We start from the raw sequence: 18682 nt of genomic DNA on the forward strand, positions 1-18682 counted from the left end.
ATCAAATTACTATAATGCAAGGAACACCTACAATCTGGCAAATGATGGTAGATTCAGGATGGCAGGGCCTACCACGACTCAAGAAAATCTTTAGCGCCGGTGAAGCTTTACCTCGGACCCTTGCAGATCGCTTGATGGACTACAGCGATGAGGTTTGGAATCTATATGGCGCAACTGAGGCAAGTGTCTATTCCAGTATGTGGAGGGTATGCCACGACCATGATGTAATCATAGGAGGACCTATTGGAAACACACACCTGTATGTGCTCAACGATGACTTGTCACCAGTCTCAGCCGGTTCTCCTGGAGAATTGTGCATTGGAGGGCTTGGCGTTGGCCGTGGCTATCACAACAACAGCAAGCTCAGTCGGGCTAGATTTGTGAATAACCCATTTCATCCTGGCCTGCTCTATCGAACCGGCGATGTCGCTCGTTTTATAGCATCTGACAAGTTAAGTGTCTTGGGTCGTATAGATGGACAAGTTAAGATCCGAGGTCATAGGATTGAACTTGGTGATATTGAAGCAGCTATCACCGCACACGCAAGCATATCGGCGGCGATTGTTATCAGCCGCGATGATCGACTGGTGGCATATTACTTGAAGAAGGTTCAACCACTCAGGAACGGAAACTCCGAAGCCTGTTCACTGGCGCTTAATGGAGGTGGCCGCCACTTACGCTACTGGGTTGCTGAGCGACTCCCTTCTTACATGGTACCGGCATTTTTTGTTGAGGTGGACGCCTTTCCCCTGTCCATCAATGGGAAAATCGACCGTAAAGCACTTCCAGATCCAATTACGACATCTGAGACCAGCACCTCCGCCATGATACCCGCTACTGGGTTAGAAGGCTACATATTCCGAATCTGGTCAAAGGTTCTTGGCCATGACCGATTGAGTATCAACGACAACTTTTTCGAAATTGGAGGAGACTCTCTACGGATTGTTCGCGTTCGGAAGGAGCTCGAAATACTTTTGGGGCAGCCAGTTCAAGTAGCGAAACTATTCGAACACTTCACGATCAAAACATTAGCAGCGTATCTGAGTGGCTCGGCCAACGCGCCTCGTCTGAAATCAATTCCTAGTCAGCAGTTTCACACGGATGATAATCAAGATATCGCAATTGTATCTATGTCTTGTCGTCTACCCGGTGGAATAAACGGCCCCGAACAGTTTTGGGAGCTACTTGATACTGGGGGTGACGCCATCAGAGATGTACCTGAGGGCCGTTGGAGTGATGATCTTAGACCCGACGCTCAAAGTAATATGTATTGTCGCTGTGGTGGATTTGTTGAATCGATCAACTCTTTCGATATATCCTTCTTTGGCATTTCGCCTCGAGAAGCCCGCCGATTAGACCCTTCACAGTATATGCTGCTTGAGGTTTGTTGGGAAGCCTTTGAGAGGGCAGGTTACACTATGGAAAAGCTTCGAGGTAGCCGGACCGGCGTGTATATTGGAGCGAGTAACATCTCATCTCACAACAGTCTTAACCCTGGTTCCGTTCAAGATCTGGAGGATCTAGATGGATATACAGTAAGCGGGTCAGCTGGTGGTACAATGTCCGGCCGCATCTCGTACTTCTTCGGCCTACAGGGCCCCACGATGACCGTGGACACAGCTTGTTCTTCCTCACTAGTCGCGACTCATCTATCTTGTACGGCGCTACGTCAAGGTGAATGCGACATGGCTGTGACTGGTGGAATAACCTTGATGTTGAATCCAGGGTTGCATGCAGAATTCTCGCAGCTCCAGGGGATGTCACCGGATGGACATTGTCGATCCTTCTCAGCAGATGCAGAAGGAACGGGATGGTCCGAGGGTTCTGTCGTTGTCATGCTCAAGCGACTATCCGCTGCACAAGGAGATGGCGATCGTATCTATGGTGTGATACGAGGTACGGCGGTTAATCACGACGGCCGTAGTGCAACTTTGACTGCTCCTAGCGGCCCTTCCCAGCAACAAGTCATTCGAACCGCACTAGCTACAGCTAGACTCCAACCAAATGATATAGACTACATTGAGGCTCACGGGACAGCTACTAAACTCGGTGATCCCATTGAGGGTGCCGCGTTGGCCGAAGTGTTTGGTCCAAGTCGTGCTATACACCCCCTGTTGGTTGGCACTGCCAAATCCAACATTGGTCACACTCAAGCAGCCAGTGGACTCGTGGGCCTATTAAAAGCAGTCCTGGCTTTGCAACATAGCACGTTGCCTCAAACGCTCCATGTCGCGAACCCTACTCCAGCTGTGGATTGGCAAGGTGCAAACATGGCCTTGGTGTTGAACAAACAGTCATGGCTGTCCCGAGACAATCGTCTACGCCGGGCAGGGATTAGTGCATTTGGTATAGGCGGGACAAATGCTCATATAGTTGTTGAAGAACCGCCTAAGCAGCCCGTGATCCCAGCGAATGCTAGGTTGCCTGGCATTTTGCCCTTTCTCGTCTCAGGAGACACAGACAAGGCTTTACGCAGGCAGGCTGAGAGGCTTTACCGACATATCAATACCTTCGGTAGTGAAGATAACCTGGGTGACATTGCCTTCTCATTGGCGTGTACTCGCAGTCATCTTCGAAGGCGATTGGTATTGGTGGCTCAAGATAAAGACGAATTGCTGGAAAAGTTGCACCTGAATATTCACGAAGACCTCCAGATCTCTACTGACTGTAACGAGGTCGCTACGGAGCCTAGACTTGCTATGCTCTTCACCGGGCAAGGTAGTCAGTGGCCAGGCATGGGTAGAGACTTGTGCGAGGTCTACTCCGTTTTTGACAACACATTACGCGAAATCGCCAGTATATTTGACACGGAGTTGGCAGTACCGCTACTTGATGTCATGTGGGCAGAGCCCAAAAGCTCAAGTGCCCTGCTTCTAGATCGTACGGATTTCGCTCAACCTGCTCTGTTCGCCCTGGGAGTAGCTCTGTGGCGGCTTTGGCACAGCTGGAATGTGAAACCAGACTTTGTCTTGGGCCACAGCCTAGGCGAGTTGACTGTTGCCCACATAGCGGGCATATTGACCCTTCCCGATGCTTGTAGGCTAGTAGCAGCACTTGGCCGTTTAATGCAAGCTCAAACTGGCGATTATAGCATGGTGTCGCTTGAAACCAGCGCTGCCGAGGTAGCTGCAACTATTGAGCGAATGGGTCATGCTGCCAAGGTTGATATTGCTGCATACAATACACCAACGCAGACGGTGATATCCGGCCATCAAGATGGTATCGAAAATATAACTAGTCATTTCAATGGGAAAGGCCATAGGACCAAAAAACTTGTTGTCGGACATGCTTTTCACTCTCGCTGTATAGAAGACATGCTAGCAGACTATCAAGCAGTTGCTGAGACCATACAGTTCAACCCACCTCTGCTCAAAATTATCAGTAGCCAAACAGGGACATTGGCTAAGACGGGCGAGTTGGAAAATGCTCAATATTGGGTCAAACAAGCCCGCGAACCAGTCCGATTCAGTGATGGGATACAGGTCTTGGTCAGTGAAAGCGTCAACGTAGTCATTGAGCTAGGACCTGACCAAGTTCTTTGTGGCATGGGTGCAATGTGTGTTGCAGATCGTAACCAGACTCCGGCCATCACTTGGCTGCCTTCTCTCAGTCCTCGCAATGATGGTGTCTCGATGCTTCAGCAATGTCTAGCTCATTTACATATACGAAATGTACCTATCGACTGGCAAGCCTACTTCAAACCGTTCGGCTATCAACGAGCTCAATTACCAACCTACTCCTTCCAACGCGAATATACTCTTCCTCATACCATAAGCAAGCCTCTTATAAGGCCTGATCGGAATCGTGCCGGGATTGCTAATGGTATTTCTGGAGTTAATAGCATTGAAAACGGTTACCCCCGAGGCAATATAACACGCAACCAATTTGAAGTAGTATGGCATTCAGTTAAGACGGACAACGTTCGTCCTAAAGGTGTCTGGGGTCTTATAATTGAGACATTCGACTCGAAGTGGACAGCGACCACCATGAAAACTTTGTCGCAGGCCGGTATACAATTCATACAGGTCGATAAAATCGGAGATGCCGCACAAATGAATGGCTTGATTTGTCTATGGGACTTAGGAGCCGACGTTATACCTCGGGCAAAAGAAACAATGACAAAAGCACTCGCGCAGTTACAAACGGCAGCCCAAACTAACTTTGCACCGCCACTAATATGGATTACCCACCACACTATTGGCCTTGGTGGTAAACTTGATAACAGTTCCATGTTTCCGGGACCTGGGTCGCTGCTATGGGGTTTAATGCGGACTGCTAGAAGTGAGCATCCTGAATTGCACTTGCGCCTCCTCGATTTCGACCACGAAACGGCGAAAGAGGGTGTCATATCGGCCTTGATGCAGGACACAGAACCTGAATGCGCTGTGCGCCAGGATCAAGTGTTTGTCCCACGGTTGCAACGTGTTGATGCATGTTCGAAGCCAACGTTGGTCAAAGATCGGCTTTTACGACAAGATGGTGCAGTGTTGATAACGGGTGGTCTTGGAGATCTTGGATCACGCGTAGCACGGTGGCTAGTCAGTCATCACGGTGTCTGTGACTTGGTTTTGACATCGCGTCATGGTATGGAGTGTCCAGGTGCGAATGAGTTGGTGGCAGAGCTTCTCACCTTGGGCGCCAAAGCTACCGTATTGAATGGCGATGTAGCCAACCAAGACATTGTCCGTTCCATTATGGTAATGTTCAACAAGGACCGACCCCTACGAGGCATAGTCCATGCAGCCGGTGTTATCGACTCAGGGGTTCTCTCTACTATGACACCGGAGCGCTGTGAGACTACAATTGTACCCAAGGTGCACGGTGCTTGGAATTTGCACCAGGCAACTCGAGACATGGATTTAGACTTATTTATGATGTTTTCATCCATCTCTGGTGTCATGGGCATGCCGGGCCTCGCGAATTATGCTGCATCTAACACCTTTCTTGATGCACTGGCTTACTTTCGCTATGCCCAAGGTTTACCGGCAACTTCCATTGCTTATGGCACCTGGGCAGGTGATGGTATGGCCTCCAAACTTGGAACGACAACTTTGAATCACCTTTCTCAATATGGTCTGGATCCTTTGACACCTGAGGAGGGATTGGAACTGTTTGAACAAGCCGTTGTCAGCAGACGTCCGCTGACTATGGCAGCTGTCCTTGATTTGGAGCGTCTTCGAGCTTATGTCGAGGAACAGGGTGGTGATATACCACCATTACTCAGTTCACTTCTAAATCGGGAGAGAAATGGTAGACAAGGTGTTTCTGCGGGCAAGCAAAACTTGCGCGAGGTTCTCAGTCACGCCGAACCAAGGGAACACGGCCCTATTGTGCTCAAGATGACCCGCCAGGTTGTTGCTAAAGCACTGGGTTTCACAAACCCTTTCGACGTGGATATTGATCGTCCATTGAAAGAAATCGGCATCGACTCGTTGACAGCGGTGCAAATGCGCAATCATCTTGCGACACTGACTGGGTTAGCTCTCTCTGTCAATATCGTCTTCATGTGCCCAAGTTTGAGAGCGCTCAGTCAATCCTTGCTAGACCAACTGCAGGAGTCTGATATATCGTCAACAGCGAAGACATCGGATAGTCGATTGGAAATGAAGGCCATATGCAAAGGCTGCCTCGATAGGAGCTTCATATTCGACAAGGCAGCCCGAGAGCAAGTCAATCGTTTTGCTGAACGTCCCGGGTCTGTGTTTCTGACTGGAGCGACTGGCTTTGTTGGAGCCTTCATCTTGTCTGAATTACTGAAACAAGGCATTACCACATACTGCCTGGTCCGTGCTTCATCTGTTGACAAGGCACAGCAGCGGCTTATGAGTACATTGCGAGAATATGATCTTTGGGAGCCCAAATTTGCACCGTTGATCAAACCAATCATTGGCGACTTGACACAGCCGTTGCTTGGGATGACTGATCAAGTATTCGATGACTTGGCTGATCGCGTAGACACGATTTGTCATTCCGGGGCTCAGGTCGACTGGTTACGACCACTCGAAGACTATGTCAGCCCCAACATTGTCAGCGCTCATGAGGTTCTGAGGTTGGCCTCCCGCGGCCGAGCGAAGGCAGTCCACCTCGTTTCCACAATCTCTACACTGCCTTTCCATATGGGCCTAAGCCTCGATGAAAGTGATGTTGAATTCGGCTATGGAACCTCGAAATATCTCGCTGAGAAATTGGTGGCGGCAGCTCGTTGGCGTGGGGCGAGGGCATCTATCTACCGCTTGCCTTACGTTACGGCCTCCACAGAGACTGGTCATTTTAGGCGTGATCGCGGCGATTTCTTACACAACTTAATTAAGGGAAGCATTGAAATGGGTGCATTCCCTCTGATAGATGCTGATATGTCACTTGTGCTACCAGTTGACTATCTAGCCAAAACGATGGTTACTATCATCACACAAGAGTCCCTTAGATTGGGTCAAGATTTTGACTTTCTAAGGACTCAGGCACCAACCTGCAGCGACTTTTTCAAGCAGATGGGTGCAATCAGTGGTCAAGGCCACATAGACGTCATACCATTCAGCATGTGGAAGGAGCAGGCACTAGAGTATGCTGGCCTGTATCCCGGCAGTCCTCTTGCTCGTATTACTGCTGTCCTGGACGGATATACGGATGAAAGCGCTACTTTGTTGTTCGAGAGCTTGCCAGGGGGTGATAATGTTCTTGGAGGCGTTGATCACCCTGCGCCCTTGATGGATAAGGTGTTCATTGCAAAATATCTAGACCGTATCTCTAGTCATCCTGGGAACCCAATGTAGTGACGCAGAATTAGACGCTCAACTTCAAACAATTGCATCAAAGCATCACGAGGCAGTAACACGAAAGTATCTCCTGCTGCTGAATCTTTGAGGTCTAAGAGCGTTGAAGAAAGCATTCTGGTCTCTACAATAATAGAAATTCGCAAGCATGGGTGACCTAAAGGCTTTGTGCGAGCACTTACAGCATCGCCTTGCTAGGACCAGTATCAATCTCGCCCACCAGTTGAGTCAAAGGGCAATTTGCTGTTAAGTCTCCATTGAATGGGTTCAATGAGATGAAACACAATGTTATTAGACCACCTCTAGTCCAAACGCGTACCTTAATTCAATGGGCCCTATATGGGGCATATGTTCACAGATCTACGCATTAGATAACATTGGTTTCCCAACGTTGTGGCTCCTGTGGCTGCCCTGATGGTGTACGTCTAATTCTCCGCATATTAGGAGCAAAAAGGCTCCCAATGCCCCACAAGCCCCACTATAGCGTCGGTTACCTGTCCATTATTTCAGGGGGCGTATCCGACACCCGTATCTCTTATCGTCGGAAAACTGGCCACAAGCCCTGCTCCTTCAACTCCACGGGCCTGAGGCGTACGCAACTTATCCATTGTTACCTTTACCCTCTGCTGCTGGGATATGCTCGGCTGTCCGTCCCAATGAACGATGCGCACACCCGCCGCTGGCACACGACGGCGGAGACACCGCCGAGTAGCAGATGAAAATAGGAAGAGAGCCCCACGAGCGTAAGTGTTTGAGCCTGATTCTTTAGACGGCTGTTGCCGCTATACTCTCAATAACTCTAACGCCTGTAGTTGTGATCTATGTAAGGCTAGAAAGTCCAAGTGCATTGAGACTCTTTCTGGGGTCTGCCAGAGATGTCACAAGAAAGCACTTGCCTGTCGGTATGATCGGTAAGTTGACTGCCCCTTCTTAACGCCTGCGAGAAATGTCGAGCTCACTCCAGTTCAGAAGAGTCAGTTCATTGGACGATGAAATCTCGTCCCCAAATCATAGTAGAGGATCGCAGAATGAAATCAGTAGTATCTTGGCGACTGCGGCTATGGCCGAGACCAGTCCAGAAGGGATCTTTGCTATGGGCAATGGTAAGTCAAGGTCCATTGTCTGTTCCACGTAGACGTACTAAAAACTGGGTTGTAAGATCCGACACAACGCGCCGTATGGCCTAGGTTTCTCTCAAGGCTCCGAGAGGCTTTCTCTCTTGAATCTAACACTGAAACTGAGGCAGACAAGATGATGCTGCAAACCGTACGTTCTCTAGAGATTAAAGTAATAACTTAGCTCAAGTATTTCCTAGCAAGTAGTACGGACTCCTTTGTTGCAGCCTGCAGAGTTGAGACGCCTACGAAAAGCAGTCGACGCCTTCCCTCCCCATGTTGTCGCGGAGTTCTTACTATCTGTATGCATCGATCACGGCACAGATAGCTTCTTCTACTTTGATCAAGCCCAATTGCTGGCCGACATTAAAGAGTTCTACGCTAATTCTGTGTCTCCTCTACGGTCAGACAGCACCTTTGTTTGCATGGCACATGCTGCTCTTGCTTTGGGAAGCCAATGGACTACGTTGGCGAAGCGCGAACGCTCGGTAGCATCTTTCGTGCAGGAGGACGGAGATCCCGGTCGTATTTTCTACAACGAGGCACGTGCACTCATTCCCGACATCATAGACCGCCCGTCAATCCGATGCGTCCAGGCTCCTTATATGATTGGAGTTTATCTACTACCATCCAGCGCCATTGGATCTTCGTATATGTATATGGGAATCGCATTGAGGAAAGCCCTTGCCCTTGACCTACACCAGAATACGGACGACCCGCTCCTAAGTGAAAGGGAGAAGGAGATCCGACGTAGAGTCTGGTGGGCACTCTACTCCCTCGAACGGTATGCCACTATATTGAGCACCTAGTACTTGTCCCACTAACCTCCAGCAGATCTGTCACAGTGAAGCTGAATCGGCCTCGCTCCATTAACGCGGACATCATAACCGTTGCTCTTCCAAAACCCTATCCGCCTTTAGACAGCGTACAGAGATTTGACAACATCGAACATCAGATAGCAGATGCTAAGCTGGCATTAATCTTGGACAAACTGGGGGAATCTGGGTAAGGGAGACCTTGTGTTCTTACTCTTATCGATCTATATGAGACATTAACGACAATGATTTAGTGATGGCATGATCCCACTGGACACATGTGAGGCTGAGTTGAAAGAGTGGAAGAGCTCGCTTCCTACTACATTCAAATTGGAACATCTTGACCCCAGAGACTCATCATACCGAGCCGTTTTCCACCTGTACCTGAACTATTACTACGCATGGATCGCAATGGGCAAAGTTTCAGTTGTTACTGTCGTTCGAGCGCGCCTACGGTATAAACTCGATAAAGAACCGCAACCACCGCAGATTGGACGTAATGTAAGCGATAGGGCCAAGTCCTGCATCAAAACAGCGAAGAAAATGCTGTCCATGTTTGAAGAAATCAAAGGAACAGGAAACCTTACTAGATTTTCATTCACCGACTTTCAGGGGTGTAGCACCGCCACGATTATTATCCTCCTAGCTGGCATTCTGGAGAGGGATTCTGGGTATGAGGCTAGGGTTCAATTAGGGCTTGACTGCCTGCATAGAATGGCTGAGGGGAACATGACTGCAAAGATGGGTGTTTCGTTTGTGGGAGCTCTACAATCTATTGCGAATGAGGCCGTGGAAAAGCTGCAAGATGTTCAGTCTCCAACAACGGCAGCTCAAACGTCTCAAACAGGACAATCTTCTGATTATGACGCTTGGCTGGTGTGGTTGTCTAGGTCACATTCTCTCCACAGCGGAAATGACTCACCATCAGGTCAATCTTCAACCGAACAGTCCTCCACATTACAAACTCAGCATACTAGTTTGTGGGCCATGGGACATCAAATCCCAGGCTCGCTTTCTTGGGACGGAGCAACGGCTCTTCAACAGGTCACACCACATTCTTTGCTCATGCCATTACCGGACAACACCACTGACCCTGCGGGCAATTTCGATTCTTATTTGTTCTCTGCTCCCGGGCCTTTTGATGATGATCAAGTCTATCTCATGGGGTTGACTGGCATGGATGTATTGAACTTTGTGGAGTGATAGCAGAATGAATAGTTAAACGAATGAAAGATGTGCTGAGAGTGGTCAACCTCATGTTTACCACAAGATGGTCAAGCTCTCCCTCTACATGCGTACCGCCTCATAGCACATTTTACTCTTCATGATAGTTTTTTAGATATCTAGTTTGCGTAAGCCGATAATCATCGAGCTCGAGAAATGAGTTGAGGCCATTTGTTCCATTAGAATTGAAGACGAAATTCGTCCCGACACCATCCGGATTTGTCAAATTCCAGCGCGGACACTTGGGTACTCCACATACAGTAAGTAGTTTTTAATTAGAACGACAGAATCGAAAGAATCGTCCAGATGTGTAGAGACTACCTGCCTCCATGATGATTCGGATTCAAGTCTGAGATGAAAGATGCCCAAACTCTACTCATTAGGGTTGATACTGATCGTAGCTCGTCGTTATAACTAGAACTAGCAACGTTATTGAAAACGAATGCTAGTTCAACGGCATGAGGGGAGCCGACTGCTGCAGCCTGATCAAGAGGCATCAGATTGATGCGTGTAGAGTATGCGATGCCGTTAGTTGTAGCCCATGTATCGAGAACCTTCCGTCGCGATACGGTTTCGACAACGTCGGTATGAAATGCCACCTCACGCTTCCACTGCTTGCCATAGACTTCATCACTGCTGGGTGACTGTTGGTAACCTGCTGGTAAGCCGACAGCGTTGATATCAAGATAAAGTGTTTCGATAACTTCGATTGTGGCGTTATCTGGACCACCAGTTGCCACAAAGGCTCGAAAGTCCTCATCCGTGTTGACTTGTCCACCAAAGCCGAATATGGTCGCCTCATCTGTGTTGGTGGTGTATAAGATCGGCACGTTGACAAAGTGGGCTTTATCTAGTGAGTCAGTAGGACCATCCTGCAAGAAATTGCCATCGACCCGAGTCAGCCGGGGGCCAAGTCCCGTTCCACTGAAAACAGGCGTATGGCTGACATTCAAAGCAGTTGAAAGTACATCGAGAGGTAATGAGCGTAGGCATTCAAGTTCAGCGCTGTCAGCTTGTGAACAGCCCGTTGTCTCGGTGAGGTTGCGGTAGAGATCAGCAGTATAGGCCAGGGGATCCTTGATGTTGTAAGGCTATTTTCCCACCAAACTGCCGCTTTCCATGATTGCACCGCGGAACAAACCATCATTACGTCCACCATATGCAATTAGATGTTTGCCGACCGACAAGGCGCCCGAGCTTTCGCCCCAGATGATAACTCGAGATGGATCACCACCAAAATACCTGATGGTCTCCTGGATCCAGTGCAGCGCGAGTCGTTGATCTCGAAGACCATTATTTGCACTACTGTTGGCGAGTATTTCGGTCGTATTACCCCACAGAAACCCAAAGGCACTCAGTCGATAATTGAGAGACACGGCTATTACAGGTTTTTTGGCCTTTGAAGCCTGCCTGACAAAGTTTGTCAAGTTGGTCCCGGCCGAGCTGCCACTATACAGTCCGCCCCTGCGAGGATCGTCATATGCCAAAAGGTACTTCGGTGGTATTGTATGGACGGAGTCAGATAAGACAGAGAGTAATCCCCGTGTATCCATACTGCAACTGGTAGCTTCTGTTTCAACGCCTCTTTCGGACGCACTACATTTAAAGTCAAGCAGTCTTCAGACATGGGAAAAGCAGGAGGATACTGAGGGATCAGGTCAACGCCTATGAGGCTTCACTTGTGCTGAAGGATTTCACGTACAATGTATTGCATGCAGACTTCTGAAAAGGGGACTGCGGATTTGGTGCCAGTCCAAGTACTGTTCAGGCTTTGCGGTGCCCGGAAACGAAGGTTGCCAATTGGGAGTTGTGCATATGGCATACCCAAGAACACATCCTGGCCATGTTCAGGGAGGTCATAACCTTGGTAGGAACCATTCAAGACCTTCACGATGAGACTAGTGATGACTGCGGGGACCAGAGTCACCAAGATCAGAACGTTTAGTCGCCACATGGTTCACACGTGTACATACGATGACTTTGAGGCAGATAGGCTGATCTTCTGTGATACACTGCATCATGGCGACTACTTAAGCATATCCAGGGTATACAAGGTGTTATCATATGTGGGGCAATGTTATCAATAGATACAGTATTTTACAACGACCCAATCTCGGCCGCCTTTGATGGTCAGCTAGCCGACAGAGCCAGGACTAAATACCGACGTGATATCGGATGAAGCACAAGATGCACGTCATACTTCTTGTCCATTCAATTCAGTGAGTGGACCTCATATCATTGAGAGTTTAGAAAGATCCATCGGACCATTGGCCTCATATCAATGAGTTAACAGTCAGATACGACCAGGGAATACCGATGTAATTCTGCTACGGTAGTAGCTCGTTTCCATTGTCTGCTATACAGCACTCTAAAAGCTATTTGACCTATGATATGTAGTTGACAGTGTGACGGTCTACAGACGAACTCGCCGCTGCTTCTCCTTCCACGGCTTATAATACAGCCTTCACGCGTACTGGGATAGTTGCATCTTCACTCGCATTAGCCCAGCGGCTCTTGTATATGCGACCTTCCTTCATAATCATCAGTACATTCTCCTCGGGATTGTCCAAGATAGTCACATCCTCCAGAGGATTCTTCTTCAAAACAAGAATGTCCGCCGCAAACCCTTCTTTAAGCTGGCCTAGCTCTGTCTCACGCCTCAGCATTCGAGCCGGGTTAATAGTTGCGCTTTGGAGTACCGCCAACGGGGTGAGAACCTGACTTCGTAATGTGAATTCATACGTCTGTGCAGCTGATAACGGCCCTAGCAAGTCGGAGCCGTAACATAGTGTGACACCAGCCTTACTTGCAATGCGCAATGCTTGTAATCCAGCTTTGAGGACCTCTACATTCTTGGCTGCGCTCTCAGGCGGTAGGTAACCTGCCCACTTCTCGTTGGCCATTTCGGCATAAGTCACCAGTGTCGGCGTCAAAAATACACCCTTATTGGCGAGTAGCTCGGCAGTTGGCCTATCAATGAAGTTTCCGTGCTCGATCCCGAGGGCACCATGTTCCACGCAGTGCCTGATAGCCCGAGGGGTGTATGCGTGTGCTGTCACGTACACGCCAGCATTGTCAGCGCAAGCCACGATTGCCTTGATCTCCGCGCCTGTGAATTGCAATTGATCAATACGATCAGTTGGACTCGATACACCTCCTGATCCCATGATTTTGATGAAATCCGCTCCCATTCGTACTTCATCGCGCACCGCAGCCATGCATTCTGCGACGCCATTGCACAGCCTTCCCAATCCTGTTGTCGAGCCTCCGCAACAAGCACTATGGTCATGCGGTCCTCTGTAATCTGCGTGCCCGCCCGCCTGAGAAAGCGCGTGGCCTGCAATGAAAAGTCTGGGGCCTGGAAACACGCCATCTTCGATCGCCTCTTTCAACGCAAAGAGGGCCCCTCCGCAGTCCCGGACGGTGGTGAAGCCACGATGGAGCATTTGAGCGCAGACATACGGTTGACGCAGAAGAGAAACGTCTGCCGGGTTTCCAAATGCCTTCGATAGGTTGTCATATCCCGGGACCGCCACCAGGTGCACGTGTGAGTCAATTAGACCAGGACATAGATAGTGCCCTTGACATTCGATAATCTCATAAACCGATGAATATTCTGTAGGATCGAAGGGCTGAATGGAAGTGATTTTGCCATTCTCAACCTTGAGATCTACGTTCTGTAGTAATGAGCCGGTAGACACATCGACGACGGTTGCGTTGGACAGCACGTACGACTTCGGTGCTGAGCGCAGCCAGGGTTTGACCCTGATCTCCCTTGCCGTTACCATTGTGAATGGGAATTACAACGTTGAGAATGGAAAGAGGCGAAAATAGGATTTGTTTTGCATCTAAGTAGTGACCATGTTGAAGCACACGTAATGTCGAGGAAGGCCAGCCATTCGACAAATTCAACGAACGGCAGATTGCATGCGTCTTACAGGCTTGCCGACAGCGCAAGATGGGGTGCTCACCCAAGCAATTAGCGCGGGAACAGTAGCGTTAAGCACCTCACCCAAACGGCGGGTCTTTGCCAGGTTACCGATAGTTACTGTCGGGTATTTGGCCACCCAACATCGGCAATCTGCCACTTCCCCACATGTTATCAAGGAGACAAGCACAGACAGCTTGATGAGAGATATGACATTCTCCGCTTTCCCCTTCAATATGGATTTAAATATTGGATATCGGCACGTCTGCGACATGTCACCTTGCTCGGCCGATATTGTTATTCGTAGTGAGCTACTCTATGGTCTGGGTCTGTCATGACATGAGACTGAATGTGATCCTCTTTCCCAACGTACACAACTGAATCTATCCTATTCAAACATGAATGCGCAGCTCGAAACCAAGTCCCCAAGGCCGGAAGCGGCGCCAGAGGGCAACGGCAGCCGAGACGGCCATGACGAGAAACCTGGCGATGTTGTCGAAGTGGCATCCGATTCCTACACGCCCGAGGAAGAGAAACAGGTATTGAGAAAGATTGACATGACAGTGCTACCCATGGTACGTAAATAACAATATCCTCTCACTCAAACATCTCAAAGATTAACATTTGTAAGATGTGCTTCGTTTTCTTCCTCCAATACCTGGACAAGCAAAGTCTTAGCTATGCCAGCGTAAGCCAGCTACGATGAGTTGTAAGACGAACAAATCACTGAAAGGAATACACAGGTATTTGGTTTAATCACCGATCTAAGAATGACTAGCCATCAGTACTCCTGGTGCTCTTCGATCTTCTACGTCGGGCAGCTTGTGGCCGAGTATCCTTTCATCTACTTGATGAGCAAGCTGCATCTCACCAAGTTCGTCGGCGTAACAGTGTGAGTGAACAATGACATCCACTTGCTCTATCTACTGACGTAACACAAGTGCCTTTTGGGGAGTTATATGCATGTGTCTTGCTGCACCGCAGAACTTTGCCGGATTTGCAGCTGTTCGATTTCTACTAGGCTTTGCAGAAGGTGCAGTTTCTCCTGCCTTTGTTAGCATCACAGCAATATGGTATCGAAAGGAAGAGCATGCTACTCGCACGGGGTAAGTAGCTTGCAAAACTTATATCAACTGTCCGTCATGCGCTAACATCCACGAAGTATTTGGATCACCATGAATGGCCTAGCGCAAGTCGTCGGCTGCTTGCTGATGTACGGCATCGCTAAGAATACTTCACTGGCTCTTCAACCTTGGCGTACACTCTTCCTTATCTGCGGTGCACTGACCTCAGCCGCAGGGGTGATTTTCTACATTCTCATGCCTAATGGCCCCAAGGATGCTTGGTTCCTCACGGCCAGAGAAAAGCAGGTGCTGTCACTTCGCATGGTGAAAGATCGTGAAGGTGGTGACAAGACATCCTTCTCGCTTAGACAGCTCAAGGAGGCGCTTTTCGATCCAAAGTCATGGTTTGTTTTCTGGTTTGGTGTCCTTGTAACAATGCAGTCACCTGTTCTGACAGTGAGTTCCTTCACACCTGTAATATACTGCTATGCTCATAAGAGAACATAGTTCGCATCCCTGGTTATCAAGTCGATTGGGTATGACAAGTACCAGACGATCCTATATACTGCGCCATGTGGGGCTGTACAGATCGCTCTTCTCTGGATCGGTGTTCTGGGCTGTTGGCTTTTCCCTCGCAACCGAACGTTGGTCGTTTTGGCTCTGATATTTCCGCCACTTATTGGTAATATTCTTCTTTTCAAACTATCTCTCACTGCGGGATGGGGAATAATCGCGGCTTCATGGCTGGTAAGCTTGACAACCCTCAACATACTCCTAGTTAGAACATCACTAAATTCATTATAGGCGTCTTGTATCACGTCAATAATGTCAATCCCGCTGTCCCTGACCGCTTCGAATGTCAAAGGAAACACCAAACGATCTATTGTGAACGCCATGTTCTTCATTGGATATTGTGCTGGATGCATCGGCTCTCCACAACTTTGGACAGTATCCCCAAGGTATTTTAATGGCGTCGTTACAGCTATTGTCACTTGGTGTCTCCTGTTTGTTGTTGTCATCGGGTATAGGATTGTCTGCATGCACGATAACAAGATACGAGACAATCTTGACGTCGGGACTGCGAGCAACTTGGGGTCACAGGATCAAGTGCTTCTTGACAAATACGGAGCACCGAAAACAGATCTGACAGACAAGGAAGATAGAATGTTCAGGTATAGCTGGTAGGAGGTCTGCAAATGTAACAAACTTGGTCACGGGTTTAACACGAAGCGGATTTAGAGACTGGATTATTGCCGTCGAGAGTACTGTTACGTGAAGTAGATACACAAGTATTCAGTAGACTGTTAGCAACGTCCCCACAAATTTAGTTGTCATGCTATGGAAAAATAGCCTGGCTAATATAATACAGAAACTGGCAAGCATAGAAGAACCGAAGTTCACAGTGCACTATTATCATCGCCACTTGTTTCTCATTCCCAGCCGCCTGTCTACTAATATTTGTACTTGAAGTGGATGTTCTCACGATCCGTCATGTCACTCTCGGCGTTAACCCTTCCAAGGTGCTCGCTCTCCTCTTCCGAGATGCCCTGATCCTGGATGATCTTGCGCCGTCTCTTATTTTCCCAGATATCTTGTGATCAATTAGCACTTCGGTTCCGTTTTGCATGATACGTATGACTTACAGTAAAATCGCCAAGACGCCATGCACATAAACTCTACACAGTACAAAACACCACAGGCTGTGATACCTCGAATGTACCGAGGGGCATCAGAAGCTACAAACATTTGAGCTCCGACGGCATTGCCGACACAGTAAGCAATGAAGAGAACGGTGGCAGTGACCGTTTTCTTAGTTCTTCCAGCCACATTAGATGGCAGGAAAGTCCAAATCACTAAATCGGCATTAGTAGGTGTTCTGTGTATCCAGAAGGGACACTTACTCAATCCTGGCAGCGATCCGAACACCTGCATCATGTACATGCCCCATCTTAACCACATGTTTGACTTCGAGGGGAGAAGCGAGAGTGCCATCATTCCAGTGAATGCTGGGATGAGGGCGACCATCATCATGAAAACTTTGCAATATCAGCAATCAGCAGGAGCTTCTAGAATCCATTGGGATAGCGTACATCGAAAGTTTGGCTTCTTGAGTGTGATAAATCCGACGATTAAGAACCAACAAATGCTTAGAGCATAGTAGGGTGTTGATCCTTTGAGGAGAGTCTCTAGTGGGGTGAAGCCAAATGATTTCCATATAAGCTTCGAGAACGTCGTATTCGCACCATTTGGCAATGCATTGATGATGGTCACAAAGAAGAAGAAGTAGGTCTGAGGGTCTGTGGGAGTTCGTTAGCAGTTGTTGACGATAGCCGGCGGATGAGGACCATGGCAAACGCTATACCTTTGAAAGTACTCCAAACCTGTTCCCACTTGAAGTCAGAACGTTTTTCGCGATCCGATCCAGTCTGGTTGGCAACGACTCGCGCAACAGCAGCTCGTTTCTCGTCTTGGCTAAGCCATCGAACTTCACGAGGCGTTCCGAGAACGAACCAAACCATGATTCCAAGGGTGATTGTCAAAGCTCCGAGGAAGAAAGAGATGCCTTTCCACTATGAATAAGTTAATAACAGTGTTTCAAGACAAAGTAGAAGTAACATTCACATACTGCAGCCAGACCATCAGGATTCTTCTCTGCATGGAGTCCGATTCCATACATGCTAAGACCAGCGATAATATTCATCCCGGCATTTGATGTGCCCCAAACCAGAGATCGCATCGTGTGTTCTTGCGAGGTGTACCATGCTCCTGTAATCAGCATGAATGTTGGTGAGATGGTACACTCTAGAGCTCCTTGGAAAGTGCGAAGGACCATCAGGTGAGCGAAATTCTTGGCGAATGCAATACAGAGAACAATGATCCCCCATAGGACCATAACGATTGACAAAAACTTGCCAGTATGACACTTTTGCATCAACCAGTTGCCCGGGAACTCGCACACCATATATGAGAGGTAGAAGACTGTGCTCAGCCAATTGAATTGCTCGCCCACAAGGTTCGTGTCCTCTCGAATGCCAAAGACTGCCTGAGTACTAAGAGATGTTTTGTCTGCTTGTTGTGTGCCATAGCAGAACCACATTAGCGGTAGGAGCCATAAGTCGATTTTCAGAAGTAGCTTCCGGTAATATGCATCTGAATACTCGACTACCGCTTCTGTAATGTCCTCAGCGGCATCATCTATCTCTTTGAGATTGATTGGAGCATCAGTCACGCTGGCCCTTTCGGCAACGGGTATGTTTGTTGCCATTAAGAAAACTTGAGGATGAATTGACCTTGCCCGTAGTTGTCCTATACCTGATTGACGAGCAGGGGCGTAGTATTTGTACTTTTCAAATGCCAAGCCGACTACGATGTATATAGTTGAGGCTGTCGCTTATCTTCATCCAATGAGCAAATGGGCAGATGCCCAGCCGGGCCAAGCCCGAGAACGGATTGTGCATATTTCTATACAATATAGCATGTGTCATACTTCTGTTCCTGCCCGCAAAGCTCTATTTTGTAAGTAGGCTTGAGACCAAGCTATCAATTCTTAGACGTCAATTCAAGAACTACAAGGGACCATTCATCGAAATTCTGTTACTTAATGCGCATTCCAAGCCGCTTTAGAGAGATTGTATGTCCTGTAATAAGACCTTTCCACTCACCCCTGTCTGCCACCTGACCCAACTATGATACCGCCTTTTCGACATGCTACACGCCCTGGAAAGCAAATGCTGAACAGCCCTTTCACCTGTATAGTTCTATTTAC

The 18682-nt window shown here is 48.5% G+C and overlaps 2 protein-coding genes across 2 annotated transcripts; one reads left to right on the forward strand and one right to left on the reverse strand.

Moving 5' to 3' along the window:
* Positions 1-14250: 14250 nt before the first annotated feature.
* On the forward strand, positions 14251-15742 carry UCRPA7_8653 (putative major facilitator superfamily transporter protein; the record flags this gene model as incomplete). The annotated part of the gene is made up of 5 exons (XM_007921164.1): positions 14251-14427; positions 14638-14744; positions 15015-15372; positions 15424-15452; positions 15721-15742. The coding sequence occupies 5 exons, from the start codon at positions 14251-14253 to the stop codon at positions 15740-15742; spliced, it is 693 nt and encodes a 230-aa protein (XP_007919355.1).
* Positions 15743-16367: 625 nt separating this feature from the next.
* Positions 16368-17653, reverse strand: UCRPA7_8654 (putative major facilitator superfamily transporter protein; the record flags this gene model as incomplete). Its single annotated transcript, XM_007921165.1, has 6 exons — positions 16368-16507; positions 16560-16769; positions 16818-16952; positions 17007-17213; positions 17279-17486; positions 17543-17653. The coding sequence occupies 6 exons, from the start codon at positions 17651-17653 to the stop codon at positions 16368-16370; spliced, it is 1011 nt and encodes a 336-aa protein (XP_007919356.1).
* Positions 17654-18682: the final 1029 nt, after the last annotated feature.

Source organism: Phaeoacremonium minimum (assembly GCF_000392275.1).
Source record: "Phaeoacremonium minimum UCRPA7 unplaced genomic scaffold PA7_03_scaffold_601, whole genome shotgun sequence".
In the NCBI taxonomy this organism is placed as follows: Eukaryota; Fungi; Ascomycota; class Sordariomycetes; order Togniniales; family Togniniaceae; genus Phaeoacremonium; species Phaeoacremonium minimum.